The sequence below is a fragment of the Epinephelus fuscoguttatus genome, linkage group LG17 (assembly GCF_011397635.1).
Source record: "Epinephelus fuscoguttatus linkage group LG17, E.fuscoguttatus.final_Chr_v1".
NCBI classification, from domain to species: Eukaryota; Metazoa; Chordata; class Actinopteri; order Perciformes; family Serranidae; genus Epinephelus; species Epinephelus fuscoguttatus.
The window spans coordinates 2,476,908-2,495,554 of NC_064768.1; the positions used below are offsets into that span (position 1 = coordinate 2,476,908).

The 18,647-nt window shown below is 44.3% G+C and overlaps 1 protein-coding gene across 2 annotated transcripts in view; it reads left to right on the forward strand.

Annotated features, from left to right (window-relative positions):
- Window positions 1–18,647, forward strand: part of LOC125904253 (rho guanine nucleotide exchange factor 2-like) — a 281,117-nt gene that overhangs the window by 159,541 nt on the left and 102,929 nt on the right. For both annotated transcript variants that reach the window (XM_049601541.1, XM_049601542.1), the window contains exons 10-11: window positions 17,220–17,334; window positions 17,953–18,029. In XM_049601541.1, the coding sequence (XP_049457498.1) occupies window positions 17,220–17,334; window positions 17,953–18,029 (192 nt within the window). The remainder of the gene's footprint in view (window positions 1–17,219; window positions 17,335–17,952; window positions 18,030–18,647) is intronic.

Consider the following 18,647-nt stretch of genomic DNA (forward strand, 5'->3'; position numbering starts at 1 on the left):
AACATTGTAAAGATATTTAAATATTATTTCATATGCGCCATTTGAAAAAATGCTGAATACTTTTCTCTTCCCACATCTAACTATAAAGCAAGGACTCTCTGTCTGTCTTTCTGTGTCCTTTGCATGTCTTGGGAACTGTTCATCCAATCTACTTCACACTTGGTGGATGTATTACTGGGGACCCAAGGATGTACCTTTTCAAATTTAGTGCAATTTAGTCACAGGACACCTTCAATGTTAATACACTTTGAAAAAAAATCACTCTATAAATTTCCATTGTTATGCGGATGATACACAGTTGTATTTATCAATGAAGCCAGAAGAAAGTAATCAATTAACTAAACTCCATAACTGCCTTAAAGACATAAAAACCTGGATGAGCACCAATTTCCTGATGTTAAATTCAGACAAAACTGAAATTATTGTTCTTGGCCCCAAACAACTCAGAGACTCTTTATCTGATGACATAGTATCTCTAGATGGCATTGCTCTGGCCTCTAGCACTACTGTAAGAAACCTCGGAGTAATATTTGATCAAGATCTGTCTTAATTCTCATTTAAAACAAACCTCATGGACTGCATTTTTTCATCTGCGTAATATTGCGAAAATTAGGCCTATCCTGACCCGAAAAGATGCAGAAAAATTGGTCCATACTTTTGTTACCTCAAGGCTGGATTACTGTAACTCTCTATTATCAGGTAGCTCTAGTAAGTCCTCAAAAACTCCCCAGCTAATTCAGAATGCAGCAGCACGTGTACTAACAGGAACTAAGAAACAAGATCATATTTCTCCTGTTTTAGCTTCTCTGCACTGGCTCCCTGTAAAATCCAGAACTGAATTTAAAATCCTACTGTTAACTTATAAAGCTCTAAATGGTCAAGCTCCGTCATATCTTAGAGAGCTCATAATGCCTTATTATCCCACCAGAACACTGCGCTCTGAGAACGCAGGGTTACTCGTGGTCCCTAAAGTCTCCAAAAGTAGATCTGGAGCCAGAGCCTTTAGCTATCAGGCTCCTCTCCTGTGGAATCATCTTCCTGTTGCGGTCCGGGAGGCAGACACCGTCTCCACATTTAAGACTAGACTTAAGACTTTCCTCTTTGATAAAGCTTATAGTTAGGGCTGGCTCAGGCTTGCTTGCCAAACACTCCAACCAGCAACAGATGTAAGGGGTGGCATCGTTGTAACCTACCTTCGTACTACCTCGCCTTCCCCAGAGACTTCATGTTGCTTTCTCTTGGGAGAACTGTGGCCAAGGACAGCACTCTTCTAAAGCTCAGCCCTAGTCTTGAGAACAATCTCATCTGCGTTGGAGGCCGGCTGAAACATGTATACTTGGACACAGGAGAAAAGAATCCACTTATCCTCTCTAAACACAGTCACATCTCTGTGTTGCTGACACGGCACTACCACGACCAGGTGAAACATCAGGGTCGTCACCTAACAGAAGGAGCCATCAGAGCAGCAGGGTTGTGGATCATAGGGGGTAAAAGGCTCATCAGCTCCATCCTACACAAATGTGTAACATGTCGAAGACTCCGTGGCAAATTTGAGGAGCAACATATGGCAGATCTACCTCCTGAGCGTCTTCGTACATGTCCACCTTTCACATATGTAGGGTTGAATGTTTTTGGACCCTGGTCAGTCACGGCCAAACGCACAAGAGGAAGCCAAGCACAAAGCAAGCGATGGGCGCTGTTGTTCAGCTGCATGAGTTCAAGAGCAGTCCATATTGAAGTACTGGAATCCATGGACACTTCAAGCTGCATCAATGCACTCAGGCATTTTTTCGCCATCCATGGGCCTGCAAAACAGCTCAGATCTGACTGCGGCTCAATTTTCGTGGGCGCCTGTAAGGAACTTGGACTACAAGATGGGCAGCAGAACCCGAGTGTGCAGAACTACCTGAGCCAACAAGGCTACACATGGGAGTTCAACCCCCCTCATGCCTCTCATGAGGGGGGTTGAACTGGGAGGATCATGGGAGTGCATGATTGGGGTGGCTCAAAAAATCCTCGACTCATTGTTGCTCCAGGAGAAAACACACCTTTCTCATGAAGTCTTGTGCACTCTTATGGCGGAGGTTACAGCAATAATGAATGCGAGACCTCTCATCCCAGTCTCCACAGACCCAGACTCCCCATTCATCCTTACACCTGCAATGATACTCACCCAGAAGGTCAGGGTCCCACCTCCTCCTGGGGACTTCACAGACAAGGATCTTCTCCGCAATCAGTGGAGACAAGTTCAAGCTCTTGCCAACAAGTTTTGGACTCGCTAGTGTCACGAGTATCTCCCAACTTTGCAGAGTCGACAAAAGTGGACTGTAGCTCACAGAAACCTATGTCCAGGTGATACTGGGCTGTTGAGAGACAATCAAACTGCTCGTAATGAGTGGCCTATGGTTATGGTCACATCTGCTTTCCCTGGAAGAGACGGAAGAGTCTGCAAAGTGGAAGTCAAAACCACAAATCAGGGGTCTGTGAGGACCTACCTGAGACCAGTCTCAGAGGTCGTTTTGCTTCTCCCCAAAGAGGACTCTTGTTAATGGAGTAATGTAATTTCTTGGTAGTGACCTTGCAAAGGTCAGGCGGAGAGTGTTTTGCCTTTCAGGCAATTTGTTTTCTAAATATTTTGTGTGTTTCATGTAGTCTAGTGCTTTCTACTGTTTAGGAAGTTTACATCACTTCCTGTGTAGACCAGAAGTAGGAAGTTTACATCACTTCCTGTGTAGACCAGAATTTGGTGAACAGTGGTCAAGTTAAGGCTAAATGTTTGTAGCTGGAGTTCATTTGTCAATCTGGTGTCATCTGGTCATTCCTCCCAGCAGAAGCATTGCTTGTAAGTTGCTCATATATATATCTAACAGTTTCCTTCAGATATTAAACAGTATTTTTGCTAATGTTAAAAGTGTAAGGTTTATTTTGCCATTTAAGTGTCAACCATTCGGCCTAGCTGTGTGAGATACCTGTTCACATGTGATTGCTGTATTGTGTACATCTTTGGGGTAAATTCATATGGCTGTTAAGGTGATTAGGCAGTATTGTGGGGATGTTTGTACTGATGTTTGCATATTTGATTGGGTGTTGCTATGCTAAGTGGACCACAGGGTGGAGGCCTAATCACTTAGCCTTTGCCTGCCTTACCATTTGAATGTCAGCCATATTGGTGTTAGAGTTTACTGTTTCTTAGTATCCTTTGTTACTTATTTTGTTTACATTTAGTAGTGATTGGTGGTGACTGGAAATAGGATAATTCATCTGTGATCCACTGATATTTGGTAAAAGCAACTTATCATCTTATAGATAAATTTACATTAATGTCTTTCGTGCTTTTGTTATTTTTTCAGTTTCACTCCTAATACTCAACTATATGCACATTGGGTCTGCAATAAAAAACGGAGCTAGAATGCTACATCCTGACTCTCGAGTTGTTTGTATGGAGTTTGGCTGGCTGTCTAGTTGAAGTTACAACACTTCAGCAAGGACAGTACACAGTAAGTAAGTAAGTACTGTACCACTGAGTTGAATATTTAAGTGCTTTGGAGGTCTTTTGGAAGTTATTTTGGGGTACTATGAGTAAAAACAGCAGCATAATTTAATTTTTTATAACTAACATGATGATTCTAGCTGTTTGGGTGTGTTGCTTAAGACCCAAAGAAGCACAGTGTTGAGTGTAAAATTGCTGGATGAGCGTTTTTGAGAGAGCTGCAAGCAGCAACACCACAGGCCAAACAGTGTTCCTGTTCTGAACAGGCAGGTTTTGAACGGGCATCGCATTAGTTAAAGTCAAAGGGCAGAAGACAGTTTGAGCTTGAAGAGGTCATTGGTAAAACTGACCATCTAAAGCAAGCTGCTGTGAGCCTCAAAGACATGACTTCAACAATAAAGCAGTCATCTGAACTTGCAAAAACCAGAAGCACAGATTCCTGTATGAACCCTACAGTATAAAGGATGCCTTCACCTGTCTTGTTTTTAAGGTATATGTAAGATTTGTGACAGCAGATACTTGTGCAGTACAAAACATCATCCTTCAGTTAGATTTCTTAATTAGGGTTCTAACCCCGAAGGGGTAGAACCCTTCTAAAATTGTACCGGTTTATTATTATTATTATTATTATTATTATTATTAGGGTTCTAACCCCGAAGGGGTAGAACCCTTCTAAAATTGTACCGGTTTATTATTATTATTATTATTATTATTATTATTATTATTTTTTGTTGTCTGCCGCTTGAGCTCAAATTCCCGTGAGCTGGAATGAGCCAGAAACCTGAAACTTGGCCCAATGATTGGAAATGATGTGCATCAACTTTTATTAAAATATGAGCCCAGTCGGCCACATGGTGGCGCTGTAATTAAGGCTTAAAAATGACTTTTTTGGGAGGCCACGCCCCTCACACCATAAGTCTGATTGACTTGAAATTTGACACACAGGTCCAGCTCAATGTGCTCTACAAAAAAGCCTCAAGGACCATTAAGCTCCGCCTACTAGATTTTTTGCTAATTTGCATAATTTGAAAAACAGTAAAATGACATAAACTTTTACAATTTTGACTCCATCAACACCAAAGTTGGTACACGGATTTGGGGGATGACAAGACACATTTATATTACAAATGAGCCAGATTGGTCAAAAAACATGGACAAATGAATCTTCGCTCTGGGCGGAGCTTAGAATTGATTGGCCATAACTCCCACACCCTTTGACCTATCATCACCAAACTTGGTGGGTAGGTCCACAATGAGACTTGGAAGCTGCCTACCAAAGCATTTTGAGCTCAGCCTATAGGGGGCGCTATAAATGCCACACATCTGTATCTCAAAGACCATTGGATGGAATTTCACCAAATTTGGTATGCATGCTCTAGGGGTGGCTATTAATTAATATCTTGAGTGCCGTGTTGATAGGTGAAAGTGGGCGTGGCCTATTCGTCATTAACCGTCATAATTTGCGTTTTATTAATTTATGACCAGCTGGAAGGACCTAGGGACATGAAACGTGGTACATGGACTATAAATGACATCCAAATACTGCTCAAAACATTTGGTCCCAATCGGCCTTATGGGGGCGCTATAATTATCTCCAGATTTCTCCCCAAATTATCATGATCATGGAACTGTGATTGCTTAAACACTAAAATACCTATTGAAACTTTGAAATACAGATCAATAGGTAAAATTTCAATTTCTGTTTTGATGTTCAAATGGAGTCTCTATGTGAAAGTATACCACAAATGTTATTAGCATGTAGGCGAGCTGAAAACCCGATTTCAAGAAATGTGTGACTTGGAAAGAGTATGTATTGCTTGGAGCTTTCAGGGACAGAGTGGGGAACGTCTTGCACTACGGCAGATGAGGGTCACGGTGGGTGGTGAGGGTCATGGTGGCTGGTTTGGGGCGGAACAGGTTAGAACCCGCAGATTGCCGCTCGCGGCTATATTTATCATTATTATTATTATTTTTTGTTGTCTGCTGCTTGAGCTCAAATTCCCGTGAGCTGGAATGAGCCAGAAACCTGAAACTTGGCCCAATGATTGGAAATGATGTACATCAACTTTTATTCAAATATGAGCCCAGTTGGCCACATGGTGGCGCTGTAATTAAGGCTTAAAAATGACTTTTTTGGGAGGCCACGCCCCTCATACCATAAGTCCGAATGACTTGAAACTTGACACACGTCCAGCTCAATGTGCTCTACAAAAAAGCCTCAAGGACCATTAAGCTCCGCCTGACTAGATTTTTTGCTAATTTGCATAATTTGAAAAACAGTAAAATGACATAAACTTTTACAATTTTGACTCCATCAACACCAAAGTTGGTACACGGCTTTGGGGGATGACAAGACACATTTCTATTATAAATGAGCCAGACTGGTCAAATAACATGGCCGCCACGGAACAATGAATCTTGGCTGTGGGCGGAGCTTAGAATTGATTGGCCATAACTCCCACATCCTTTGAGCTATCATCACCAAACTTGGTGGGTAGGTCCACAATGAGACTTGGAAGCTGCCTACCAAAGCATTTTGAGCTCAGCCTATAGGGGGCGCTATAAATGCCAAACATCTGTGTCTCAAAGACCATTGGATGGAATTTAACCAAATTTGGTATGCATGCTCTAGGGGTGGCTATTAACGAATATCTTGATTGCCATGTTGACAGGTGAAAGTGGGCGTGGCCTATTCGTCATCAACCATCATAATTTGCGTTTTATTAATTTATGACCAGCTGGAAGGACCTAGGGACATGAAACAAGGTACATGGACTATAAATGACATCCAAATACTGCTGAAAAAATTTGGTCCCAATCGGCCTCATGGGGGCGCTATAATTATCTCCAGATTTCTCCCAAAATTATCATGATCATGGAACTGTGATTGCTTAAACACTAAAATACCTATTGAAACTTTGAAATACGGATCAATAGGTAAAATTTCAATTTATGTTTTGATGTTCAAATGGAGTCTCCATGTGAAAGTATACCACAAATGTTATTAGCATGTAGGCGAGCTGAAAACCCGATTTCAAGAAATGTGTGACTTGGAAAGAGTATGTATTGCTTGGAGCTTTCAGGGACAGAGTGGGGAACATCTTGCACTACGGTAGATGAGGGTCACTGTGGGTGGTGAGGGTCACGGTGGCTGGTTTGGGGCAAAACAGGTTAGAACCCGCAAATTGCCGCTCGCGGCTATATTATTTTTATTTTTTCTGGTTAAATTCTCGCAGCTCTGATGAAAGAGCCCATATTTTTCACTGTTTGCGAGATTCTTGTTGGATGCTGAACATATGCATGCTGCTAACTGCAGGTCACTGTCTGAAATGCACAGTAGCAGCAGACTTTAACTGCAAGGCACAACAGGTTAATGGTCTCTCTGCTATCTTGTCTTTTTTCGGGATGAATTAATGTGTTAGCAGAAAGCTACAGGGGCTGCAATGTTTGATCAATGAACTAAATAGCTTTGGTGTTTGCTTAAAAATGTAGTTTTCTTGAACTGGAAGAGGAACTTGTTCACTGTGTAGGGATTTGCTAAAGGCAAGTTGGTTATTGATTATTAATTACATATGGTAATTAGTTAAGAAATTAAATTATTAATATGTATTAATAATTCCGGGGCACCACCCTGGATACAGGGATCAATGACCAAACAGTTTTTAGACAAAAAGGGAAGAATCCTCGTTTCAGTTTGCTAATATAGGTCAATATTAACAATCAGATAATTAGAAAGCGTGAACCTGAGCACTGACCATCACAACCAGTTATTGATACAAAAACAATGCACAAATCACCACAGAGGACCGCTTTAGTAAAGTCACAAATGTTTATGAAACAATTATGATTCAACAATCACAAGCTGTTCACTTAATAAACATACTGCACTAAATTGACTTAGTAGAAGCAACAAATCAAAGCATGCAAGTGGGTCTCTGTGTGCGTGTGTGCCTGTGTGTGTGTGTGTGTGTGTGTGAAGGGAGAGAGGTAGAGAGAAAGAGAATGGCAGGCGTGGCCTCTTGAGGGACACGCCACGTCACGCCACGTCACGCCACGTACTGATAAAAGTAAGGCGGGAAATTTGAGGGAAGACGTACTGAGGCGGGATACTAGAGCTAGACAATGGGTCATAGAACAGCTGGCCACATGTGCACCTTTAAAGTACGCACAAGATGGCGTCCGGCGGGATCAAACACACGATATGCTCTAACAGAATAGCTGTGCCAACACGTGTAGGTGTGTATAGTGTGGTAATGGCGAACTGCCCTTAAGAAGTTGCTCACAAGACAATGTGTGATTTCATTTTACCACAGGTATAATGTATGTATGTGTGTGTGTGCGTGCAAGTGCGCGTGTAGGTTAGTTAAAAGAGGGGGGGAGAGAGAGAGAGAGAGAAGAAAAGCGAGCGGATGCTCGTAATCAGCGCGAGGTAAAAGCGGCCTTGGAGGAACACAATGGTCACTTTCCTATCCCTCAGAGGCCGGTAGACTAACTGGGTCAGCCTACCATCCACTGGTCCTTGTTACAGATAGGAATGTGGCGTATTGTGAGCGCACGGCCGGCACACTAATGGTACAATCAATTTGCTCTGGCGAGCGCAACGACAAGCAGCAATCAATGATTAGATTATCAAAGAAAGGGACACGGCGGTCTTCAAAGTTCACAAAATCACAGTTAAAGTCACTCTTAAGTCACATGCTATATATAAAATCTCTGCCCAGACTGAAGCTCTCTTACTTGAGTCGCTGGCGCGACGACGTGTGTCCCGTCTGTTGCTGTGGAATGAGTGCGCGGGCCGCTGTAGCGTTCTACAGAGGAATGAAAGATGCTGTCCTCGGTGTGGCAGAAGAGGGATCAGCTGAGTCAACTCGTTTGAAGAAACGGGGCCTTGGTGACTCCGTCTTCCTCGGGAGAAAAAGGGGGTTCTCCAAAATCTGCAGATGCTGAGGAACAGCGTTCCTCTGGTACTCCGTGAAGTGTTAAAAACAAAAGAAAAGTGTCTTACCTCATCCAGCGAGTCAAGAAACAAAAGGGCGGCCTAGGTCGGTTAAATTCAAACATTTGAGGTGCTCCCTAGCAGTAACTTGCGCGTAGAAAGCTTTGGCTTCCTTCCAGCAGCACGTCACTCGGGGATTGCGAGGGGCGTCAGCGCGCAGCGGCAATTAAAGTCTCAGTGATATCATAGGGGGTTCCTTCTGACTCCACCTGAACCTGGCTGCTGTCGCCCAATAGGGAGCAAGAGTTTGAATTTCAAAAGTGATTTACACTTTTATAGCTACCGGACCAATGGAAGCTTGGTGCGTTTCCTTTGTTCTTAGACTGGCTGGTTTTGTCAAGGCCTCTCTATTGTTTAAAACATGTGGCTGAGGTCCCAACAACTGAAATTAGCTGTTATTGTGATAGGTTGAAATCACAATCTGAAGCCTCTGCATCTTTCTTCGAAACGTGTCTAACCACGTTGCAGTAAGTCTACGTTGTTGTTTTTTTGTTTTTTGTTTTTTTTGTTTTGATCAAGGTCTTTTTTATTCTCAAATGTAATAAACAAAAGATATGCAATTCACACATGAGACAGTCAAGTCTGTTTCCTATCCATTCATACCAACCTCCCAATGCCCCCCACCCACAAGTACTGGGCCCTCAGCAGTGCTTAATCTGTAAAATTAGAAGTAGGGGAACACTTTGGGCCTCTGAGAGAGCAGTGTTCCCCCACTCCCAAAAGTGGGGGAACACTTTTTTAAGCGGCACTCGAGCCGCTTCACTGCGCAACTCCGAATGGAATGGTTATGACATCTAGGGCTCCAGTTTTGCAGACCGGGCGAGGGGCGAGGCGGGGGCGCAGCGCACCTGCGCTTCGCCAACTGGGTGTGGCCAGGCGGATTTTGCAAGTTTGGCACACCGTGCGCGCTGTTGCAGCTACTCGTCTTTCCCACCTCCGTCCCTCCTACCTGCGCAAGTCGGAAAGAGGGAGGAGAGAAGGCGTGGAGTGGGTTTTACACAGCCCATTTACATCACACCAATCAAATGAGCCCCTCTCTCCTTGCCCTGAAATGTACCGCACAAAGGCGTAATGAGAGTTTACTCAATTCGCCATGGCATAAGAGAGCAGCAACGTCAGACAGCCAAACTTCTCCCAGGAGGAAACTGATGTTTTGGTCCGGGAGGTCCAAGCTCGCAGTGTCCGAATATACGGAACTGCGAGCAGACCTCCACAGGCGGGTGATGCAAAGGTAGCCACAATTGTAAATCAATGTTGCGTTTCTCTTGTGTGCACGCACTCTCTCTTTCTCTCTTGCAATTTCACTCTGTTTCTTTTCTTTTGACTTTGCTAAGATGGCAGATGCTAAATATATACTCCCTAACTGATGCTGTGGCTGTTTGTGGTTGGCTGAGAGGGATGTGAACTCATTAGTTTGCAGCTGTGTTAATCAAGTTGGGTTTCCATTACACGTGCCAAACGGTGCCAATCCCCTTTGATCTGACATCAGATGTGACGGGACAGTCGATATAGAGATACATTTATGTGCTGATTGCAGATAGTTGCATTGAATAGTGTTTTTTTGGGCATTTATTGCGTTAATAATGTGCCTGACATTCTGGAAACCTGCCTGTGAGGTTTTGGTGACGTGTGTGCACTGTCCGCCGGTCAGCCAAACTTTGGCTTACACCGGCTGCGCTCCGCCTGTGCTGACAGTAGACCTGGTTTCAGCTGGCGAGCTTTTAGCGCACCTTCGGCAAAGCCTTTTGACACAAAACTGTCACTGCGCCAAGCTGGATCTGTTGACACCTCCCCCTACTGCGCCACCACACCCATCTCAGCACACCTCGGTCTGCCAAACTACCAAACTGAGTGCACCTCGGGTTACGCTGCTCGAAACTAGCTCTGCACGGGGTTCGCCACCCTGCGCCACACTGCACAGCGCCGGGAAACTAGAGCCCCTAGTGTTGTCACGGTACCAAAATTGGGATCCACGGTACGATACCAGTGAAAGTATCACGGTTCTGAGTAGTATCACGATACCACAGGAAAAATGAGGCAGATGTGCCTTTTGTCATTTATAAAAAGATAAATCACTTTTCTATAATACATCAATGATATTTCAATGGAAAAAATTACTTATTGACTTATTCATACTTCAAAAACAGTATCAATAAGTGATTAACATAGGGGAAATCAAAATAAAATGAATAACTCGTACCCGTACTTGTACTCGTACTCGTACTCGTCGTCCTCCGCTTATCCGGGTCCGGGTCGCGGGGGCAGCAGCCTCAGCAAAGAAGCCCAGACAGTCCTCTCCCCAGCCACTTCCATCAGCTCTTCCGCGGGAACCCCGAGGCATTCCCAGGCCAGCCGGGTGATGTAATCCCTCCAGCGTGTTCTGGGGCGGCCCCGACGTCTCCTCCCGGTTGGACATGCCCGAAACACCTCCCAAGGGAGGCGTCCGGAAGGCATCCTTACCAGATGCCCGGACCACCTCAACTGGCTCCTCTCGATGTGGAGGAGCAGCGGCTCTACTCCGAGTCCCTCCCAGATGTCTGAGCTCCTCACCCTATTTCTAAGGCTGAGCCCAGCCACCCTGCGGAGGAAACTCATTTCGGCCGCTTGCACTCGCGATCTCATTCTTTCGGTCACTACCCAGAGCTCGTGACCATAGGTGAGGATTGGAACGTAGATCGACCGGTAAATCGAGAGCTTCGCTTTCTGGCTAAGCTCCCTCTTCACCACAACGGACCGGTTAAGTGCCTGCATCACTGCTGACGCTGCCCCAATCCGCCTGTCAATCTCCCACTCCATCCTACCCACTCGTGAACAAGATCCCGAGATACTTAAACTCCTCCACCTGAGGAAGGACCTCCCCCCTGACCTGGAGTGGGCAATCCACCCTTTTCCGGCTGAGGACCATGGCCTCAGACTTGGAGGTGCTGATTCTCACCCAGCGGGTTTGGGGATTACCGCCGCGACTGGCCCCAGCGGCCTTGCGGCCACAGGCCCATTCGGACTCAATATCCCCCTCTGCCCTCGGGACGCGGTCGAAGCTCTCCCGGAGGTGGGAGTTGAAGATCATCTGGACAGGTTCTTCCGCCAGGCGTTCCCAGCAGACCCTCACTGTTTGTTTGGGCCTGCCAGGTCAGCGCGGCGTCTTCCCCCACCATCTGATCCAACTCACCACCAGGTGGTGATCAGTTGACAGCTCTGCTCCTCTCTTCACCCGAGTGTCCAGAACATATGGCTGCAGGTCAAATGATACGACTACAAAGTCGATCATTGACCTGCGACCTAGGATGTCCTGGTGCCATGTGCACCGATGGACATCCTTATGTTTGAACATGGTGTTAGTTATGGCCAAACTGCGACCCGCACAGAAGTCCAAAAACTGAACACCACTCGGGTTCAGATCGGGCAGGCCGTTCCTCCCAATCACGCCCCTCCAGGTCCCGCTGTCATTGCCCACGTGAGCGTTGAAGTCCCCCAGCAGAACAATGGAGTCCCCGGTCGGGGCACTGTCCAGCACCCATCCCAGGAACTCCAAAAAGGGTGGGTACTCTGAACTGTTGTTCGGTGCATAAGCACAGACAACAGTCAGGACCCGTTCCCCGACCCGAAGGCGCAGGGAAGCAACCCTTTCATCTACTGGGGTAAACCCCAACGTACAGGCAGAGAGTCTGGGGGCTATCAGGAAGCCCACCCCGACCCTCCGCCTCTCACCCGGAGCAACTCCAGCAAAGGAGAGAGTCCAACCCCTCTCAAGGACTAGGGTTCCAGACCTGGAACTATGTGTCGAGGTGAGGCCGACTATATCTAGCCGGTAGCGCTCAACCTCTTCCACAAGCTCCGGCTCCTTCCCCGCCAGAGAGGTGACATTCCATGTCCCAAGAGCCAACTTCTGTAACCGAGGATCGGACCGCCAAGGCCCCCGCCTTGGTCTGCTGCCCAATCCACATTGCACCGAACCCTTCTGGATCCCTCTGCGGGTGGTGGGCCTACAGGGGGACGAGCCCATGTAGCCGGTTCGGGCTGGGCCCGGCCGGACCCCATGGGCGAAGGCCCGACCACCAGGCGCTCGCCCACGGGCCCCAACCCCAGGCCTGGCTCGAGGGCGGGGCCCCAGTAACCCTCCGGGCCGGGTACACATGTCCTTGTTCGTATCCATCATGAAGGGTCTTTTGAACCATTCTTCGTCTGACCCTTCGCCCAGAACCAATCTGCCATGGGAAACCCTACCAGGGGCAAAATGCCCCCGACAGCATAGCTGCTAGGGTCATTAGGGCACTCAAACTCCTCCACCACGATAAGGTGACGGTTCTCGGATGAGTAAAATTCATTCATTCATTCATCTTCTAACCGCTTCATCCTCTTGAGGGTCACGGGGGGGCTGGAACCTATCCCAGGTACATCGGGCGAGAGGACTATCGCAGGGCTGACACATAGAGACAGACAACCATTCATGCTCACATTCACACCTATGGACAATTTAGAGTTACCAATTAACCTAGTCCCCAATCTGCATGTCTTTGGACTGTGGGAGGAAGCCGGAGTGCCCGGAGAGAACCCACGCTGACACAGGGAGAACATGCAAACTCCGCACAGAAGGGCTCCCACGCCCGGGATCGAACCGGCAACCCTCTTGCTGTGAGGCGAGAGTGCTAACCACCACACCACCGTGCCGCCCGGAGGAGTAAAATGAATAAATAAAATTTTATTTTATTTTATAAAATGAATAAATAAAATAAAAATCAACCAGCCACCCTCCTCCCCTGACAAGTAAAGAACAGTCCCTTCATAAGTAAAGAACAGTCCCTAAAGTGCAGTGAGGTTTGTGGGCCATTACCTGCCACAAAGAGAGAAATATGAAAGGCTCGTTTCTCCTCTGACTCACCACATACCTGTGTGCCGCCACGGCCCGGTTGTCCAGGTACCACTGGGCAGTCATGACGCCAACGAAAGAAAAAATTAGGCTACTGGACCTGAAGTCGGACTTCTCTGTCGCCGGTGAGCCGTTATCTTGCACCGCAGAGCCGCCGTAGATTATTTGACCGCCGTATTCCTCACTCCACACTCACCCTCTTGCGACTGGACTTTGATCTTATCCCACAGTAGTGGTACGTGAGGCACTGTAGTACTACGATACTCCACCCTGCAACACTAGTGACATCAGCCAATACTGTATGTAGTTTTTAGATGTGAAAAGTTCTAGACCCATGCAAATTAATCCCAGAACGCTCCAGGGTCTTTTCTCAAAAGATCCTGGTATGCGTTCCAGTACGTTCCGGCTCAAATTAAGCACTGGCCCTCAGTAAATTTACATACATCCAGACACCCACACACACACACACACACACACACACACACACAAAAATACTCCTATAAACCAATTCAAATATAAGTTTGCAGATTCATACATATATAATTAAAATAACTAAGTAAATAAAGCAAAAGAGAAAGACATGCCGGAGATTAAAAAAAAAACCCACAAACAGACAAACAAACAAGGTACACACACATTTGGGTTACATAGATTTGTTAGCAGCTGCCGTACCTTCTACAAAGGCAGCCAATGGCTGCCAAATGACGTAAAATTTTTAGACCCTCTTATAGTATATCTAATTTTTTCGAGATGAACATGACTCATAACCTCCCTAATCCATTGGCCATATGTTGGGGGGAGAACATCCTTCCATTTAAACAGAATAAGCCACCTAACCGACAAAGAGCAGAAGGCTATCCAGAGAAAGTGACATCCACTGGAGCGGTGTACTGTTTTCCCACATATTCCAGAGAATACCTCAAAGATAGACTGCCAAAAGTTGTACATCTTGGGGCACGACCAAAACATGTGCAGCAATGTGGCAGGAGCTTGTCTGCATTGATCACATATAGGGTCAATACCCATCTTAATCTTAGACAATCTATCCTTGGTCCAATGATGATGATGCACTATTTTAAACTGAACCACAGTGTGTCTGAGGCATATTGAGGAAGAGTAGATTCTCTGTATAATTTTTTAAATATTTTGCTTCTGGAATCATTTCATCTATGTCTGTTTCCCATTTGATTTGAAGACTATCCAGACCGTTCAGGTTATCCTACTATTAAATGGAGGAACCTCTGTCCCTCCGTCTGTTGGTCTGTCCCGTCTGTCTGTCATCATCCGTTTTCCTCCTCACTGCTTTGACCTACTTCTCTGAACTTGCACATAGGCTTTCATCTTGGTCATGTGCAGACAGCCACGATGCCATTTTTGCATTTTTCACATCTCTACTGTTTATATTCGCGTTTTTGTCCGCTACCCATTCATACTGTGAGCACCATTAGCAGCGCGAGCTGCGCATGCGCAGGTCATATGCAGACAGCCACGATGCTGTTTTTGCATTTTTCCCACATTTCTACTGTTTATATTCACGTTTTTGTCCCCTACCCATTCATACTGTGAGCACCATTAGCAGCGCGAGCGGCGCATGCACGGAGACCACTTCGAAAACACCTGCGCTGGGACCACAGTTTGGCTGTTAACTGTTAACTCGGTCTGCATACCTTTATCTATGTGATACTGATTGTCTTTGCCTATCACTTAAACTAAACAGCTCCACCATTCTTTCTCACACATCTGTTATATCCCATATTGATTATTGTAAGTCTGTCCTCTTTGGTCTCCCTCTTAAGTGTCTTCATAAACACCAATTTATCCAGAATACAGCTGCCCATACCATTACTAAAACACTTTTCATAAACCTCATTACTCCTGTTCTCCAGCAACTTCACTGGCTTCATGTTAGATTTCACATCGATTTCAAGATTCTGCCTCTCACCTTTAAGGCCCTTTGTACCGTAACTCCTTCATATCTGCACACCCTCCCGCACTCTTAGACCCACTTCTGCAATCCAACTCACATCACCATCTGCCTGCTTGATGAACATGGGTTGTAGAGCCTTCAGCAGTTCTGCCTCCAACCTTTGGAACTCTCTCCCACAAGACTTTCGCAACATTGACTGCACCCTCAGATCCTGTCCGAAAACACCTTTTCAAGGTGACATATTTGGTCTGATCTAATGGTGTCACACACAGCAAGATTTGCAATGATGATGACTTTATAATGAAGATTTTTTACGTAGTTTGTATGATTATGATTTTTGTCTAGTTATTTGAACTGATTCACTAATACCAGATTGACTGCATTTTGGAAGGACATCCAGGACTAGTCACTATGCGGTATACTTTCTTACCAAGTCAAGCAACACTTATTTTACAGGCATTAAATTAGCCTATGATGGCCATGGCCCCTAATGTACATATGTCAAATCAAAGAGTCAACTGGGAAACAAAAACGTGATTGCCTCCTTCTTTACTATTTATAGTACATCACAGGATGACTGTCTAAACTCTTATATTGGTAAGGCCAAAAAAGTTAATGAGTTTATAATTCAGGAAATGTTATCCACATGCACTCCACACTTACACTGATAACAGGCTTCAGTTATCTGTCATCACTGATGAACCTTGTTATTATTTTGGGATCAACTTTTTCCAACATTTTTTTAATTCTTTAAAATGTTTAAAATGGAAAATTCAATTTAAGATATACATTACAAACTTTTTCTTTGAAACTGCACACTCCTGCGAGGTACATGGATGTTGCTGATCAGAATGCCCACGCAAACAGCAGAGAGAGCATAAAACAAACGAACAGAATGAAAAAAACACAACATAATTTAAAGTTGTTCTTTGGTTTCAACTCAACTGAACTTTATTACGGGGAATTACAGGTTTTGGGTTTCCTTATTATTTATTTCAAGACAAAAACAAGAAAACATCATTTTCCTTTGAAATACTTGGATGATTGGTTGATAGACGCACCCAGCTCGTTTCTCAATGTTTTTTTTTTTTCTCATTAAAAAATAAAAATCCTTTGGTTGCCAAGTACACAGACTATGAAAACCTGTCGTCAAATACCGCCTCTTGGCTAGTGATTTCTGCGTCAGGCACCGATGACAAAAGGCATCCTGTCTGAGTGGTATGATATACCACCAGGCAGCGTCAGTTTGAAACACCACAGGATAACAACATCATTTAAGGAGCTGAAAGGCCCTATAGGGCAGGTGGCAGGGGTGGTGGATGGGTCCTACAAACACTAGACTTTCACCCAGGAGCCTACTGTTCGCTTCTTGTTTGAACATTGAGCCAAACCACGATGGGTTTTTTTCTAGACCTAACCACGTGCTTTTGTTGCAGGGGAAAAAAGGAATTATGGGGTGACTTACTGCCAGTGTAAGTTTATTTTGAAAAAGACTGTATGAATCTAATGAGCAGAAACAGTACATTTCCTGTGGAAATGGAAGTGTATTTTAAAAACACGTGAACAACAGATGCACCCAGGATACCTTGTGCGTCATTTGTAGACGTGAAAGTCTACTGACCAAGTGGCGATATGTGAAGCATTGACAGTGAGAACATGTAGACTGTTAATGTTACCTCCAGCACAAGAGTTCAACTAAAAGTGGTAAACTGCTTGTCCTACTCAGCATTGCCTAATCTGTTATTCTCTACAAAAGTAGGGAGATCAAGTTGGCATGTCTAAAAGATTCTAAACCTGTTTTTATTTTAATTTATATATGTCCAGTTCATTTGCCTTATCTGTTTGTTACTAAACAGTGGTCTTTTTTTCTTATCCTCAAAGTTGCCTTTTAAACAGAATGAAAAAGAGAATGTCAGTGTGTCTTTCTGTGTCTGGACAGCGGGTGAGTCGTGGACCCTTGCTACGTTGCCATGGTGTTCAGGAGTGCATCTTGTTGGTGACGCAGCGGATCTCCAAGTATCCTGTCCTTGTTCAGCGTATTCTGGACAACACTGGTGAATTATCACAATGGCCTTATTATCAGTCTACAGCTTTTTGCATAGCACAATATAAATAAGAGCAGATTTGCACATCCACATAATCTTTAAGGTCTACGTTAATACAACAGTGTCAAGTCAGGCAACAACAGGCCTGTGCACAGCAAACATGACATTAACAGGACATTCAGCATATCCACAAACTTGCATTCAACAGCTTATGGAGGTGAAGTATCTTGGCACTTTGCACCATTCAGACAACAGTCCCATTTTCTTATGTGGAAAAGCTATTTGCCGCCTGCACCACTGTGAACTCTTTCCATGTTGCTAAGAGGATAATGATCAGTCACAGGCCCTTTATATTCTTCTTCTATACTCAAACCTTGTGCACATAGTGCTGCTGCAACTATATGAACTAAAATAACTTTACTGCAATGAGAATTTAGTTTGACGACAGATCATTTTTGAGCAAGTGACACTAAGCAATACTAAATTCATAGGAGGAGATCTTTGGGTCTGTCTAATCAATGATAAAACTAATAGACAATGATGACTAAATAATATTCTGTCTGCACTGTGTCTGTTGTTTTAGCTTTTTGTATTCCCACAATAATGCTTTGTTTATGTCTCTTCTAGATGATGAAGAAGAAGCCTCATCTCTAGACCAGGCTCTCTCCATGGTCAGAGAACTTCTAAGTTCAATAGACCAACAGGTACCAAAGTACTGTCTGAATACCTTATTGGCCAGAATATTACATTAATAACATTTCACACAGACATTAATAATCTTATATACATTAATATCATTCTATAACACCTGTGCCTTTTTATTCCATTATTTCAAGATGAAAGACAGAACATTAACAGGACAACACGAGGAAAACAAAGCAATTATAAAAGTTTAGTCAAGGAGCAAGGGGATAAGGTGCTGGGGTTGTAATGCTCTGATGTTAGTGTATGCATGGGTGTGTGTGCTTGGTTGCGTTCCACACTTTCAGACTAGAAAAAGGTATATAAGGTGTAGTGTAAATAAGAGAGTTGATAAGGGATAATAATAATAATAATAATATAATAAAATAATGATAACAATAGTAATACCACCACTAATAATAATAATCATAATTAAAGCTGCAAGCAGCAATAAATAAAGGTGATAAAAGCCCAAAATACAGTCTTAAAAACTTCTTAGAGGATTACTGGAATCTTGGAAAATTACTGAATTTCCATGCAAGTTTATGTTTAAGATGATAAACTTTGCACCAGTTAATTATATTATATTCAGTTTTAACTGAATCAGATTAGTTAGTTCATATTCATCTTTACTCTATTTT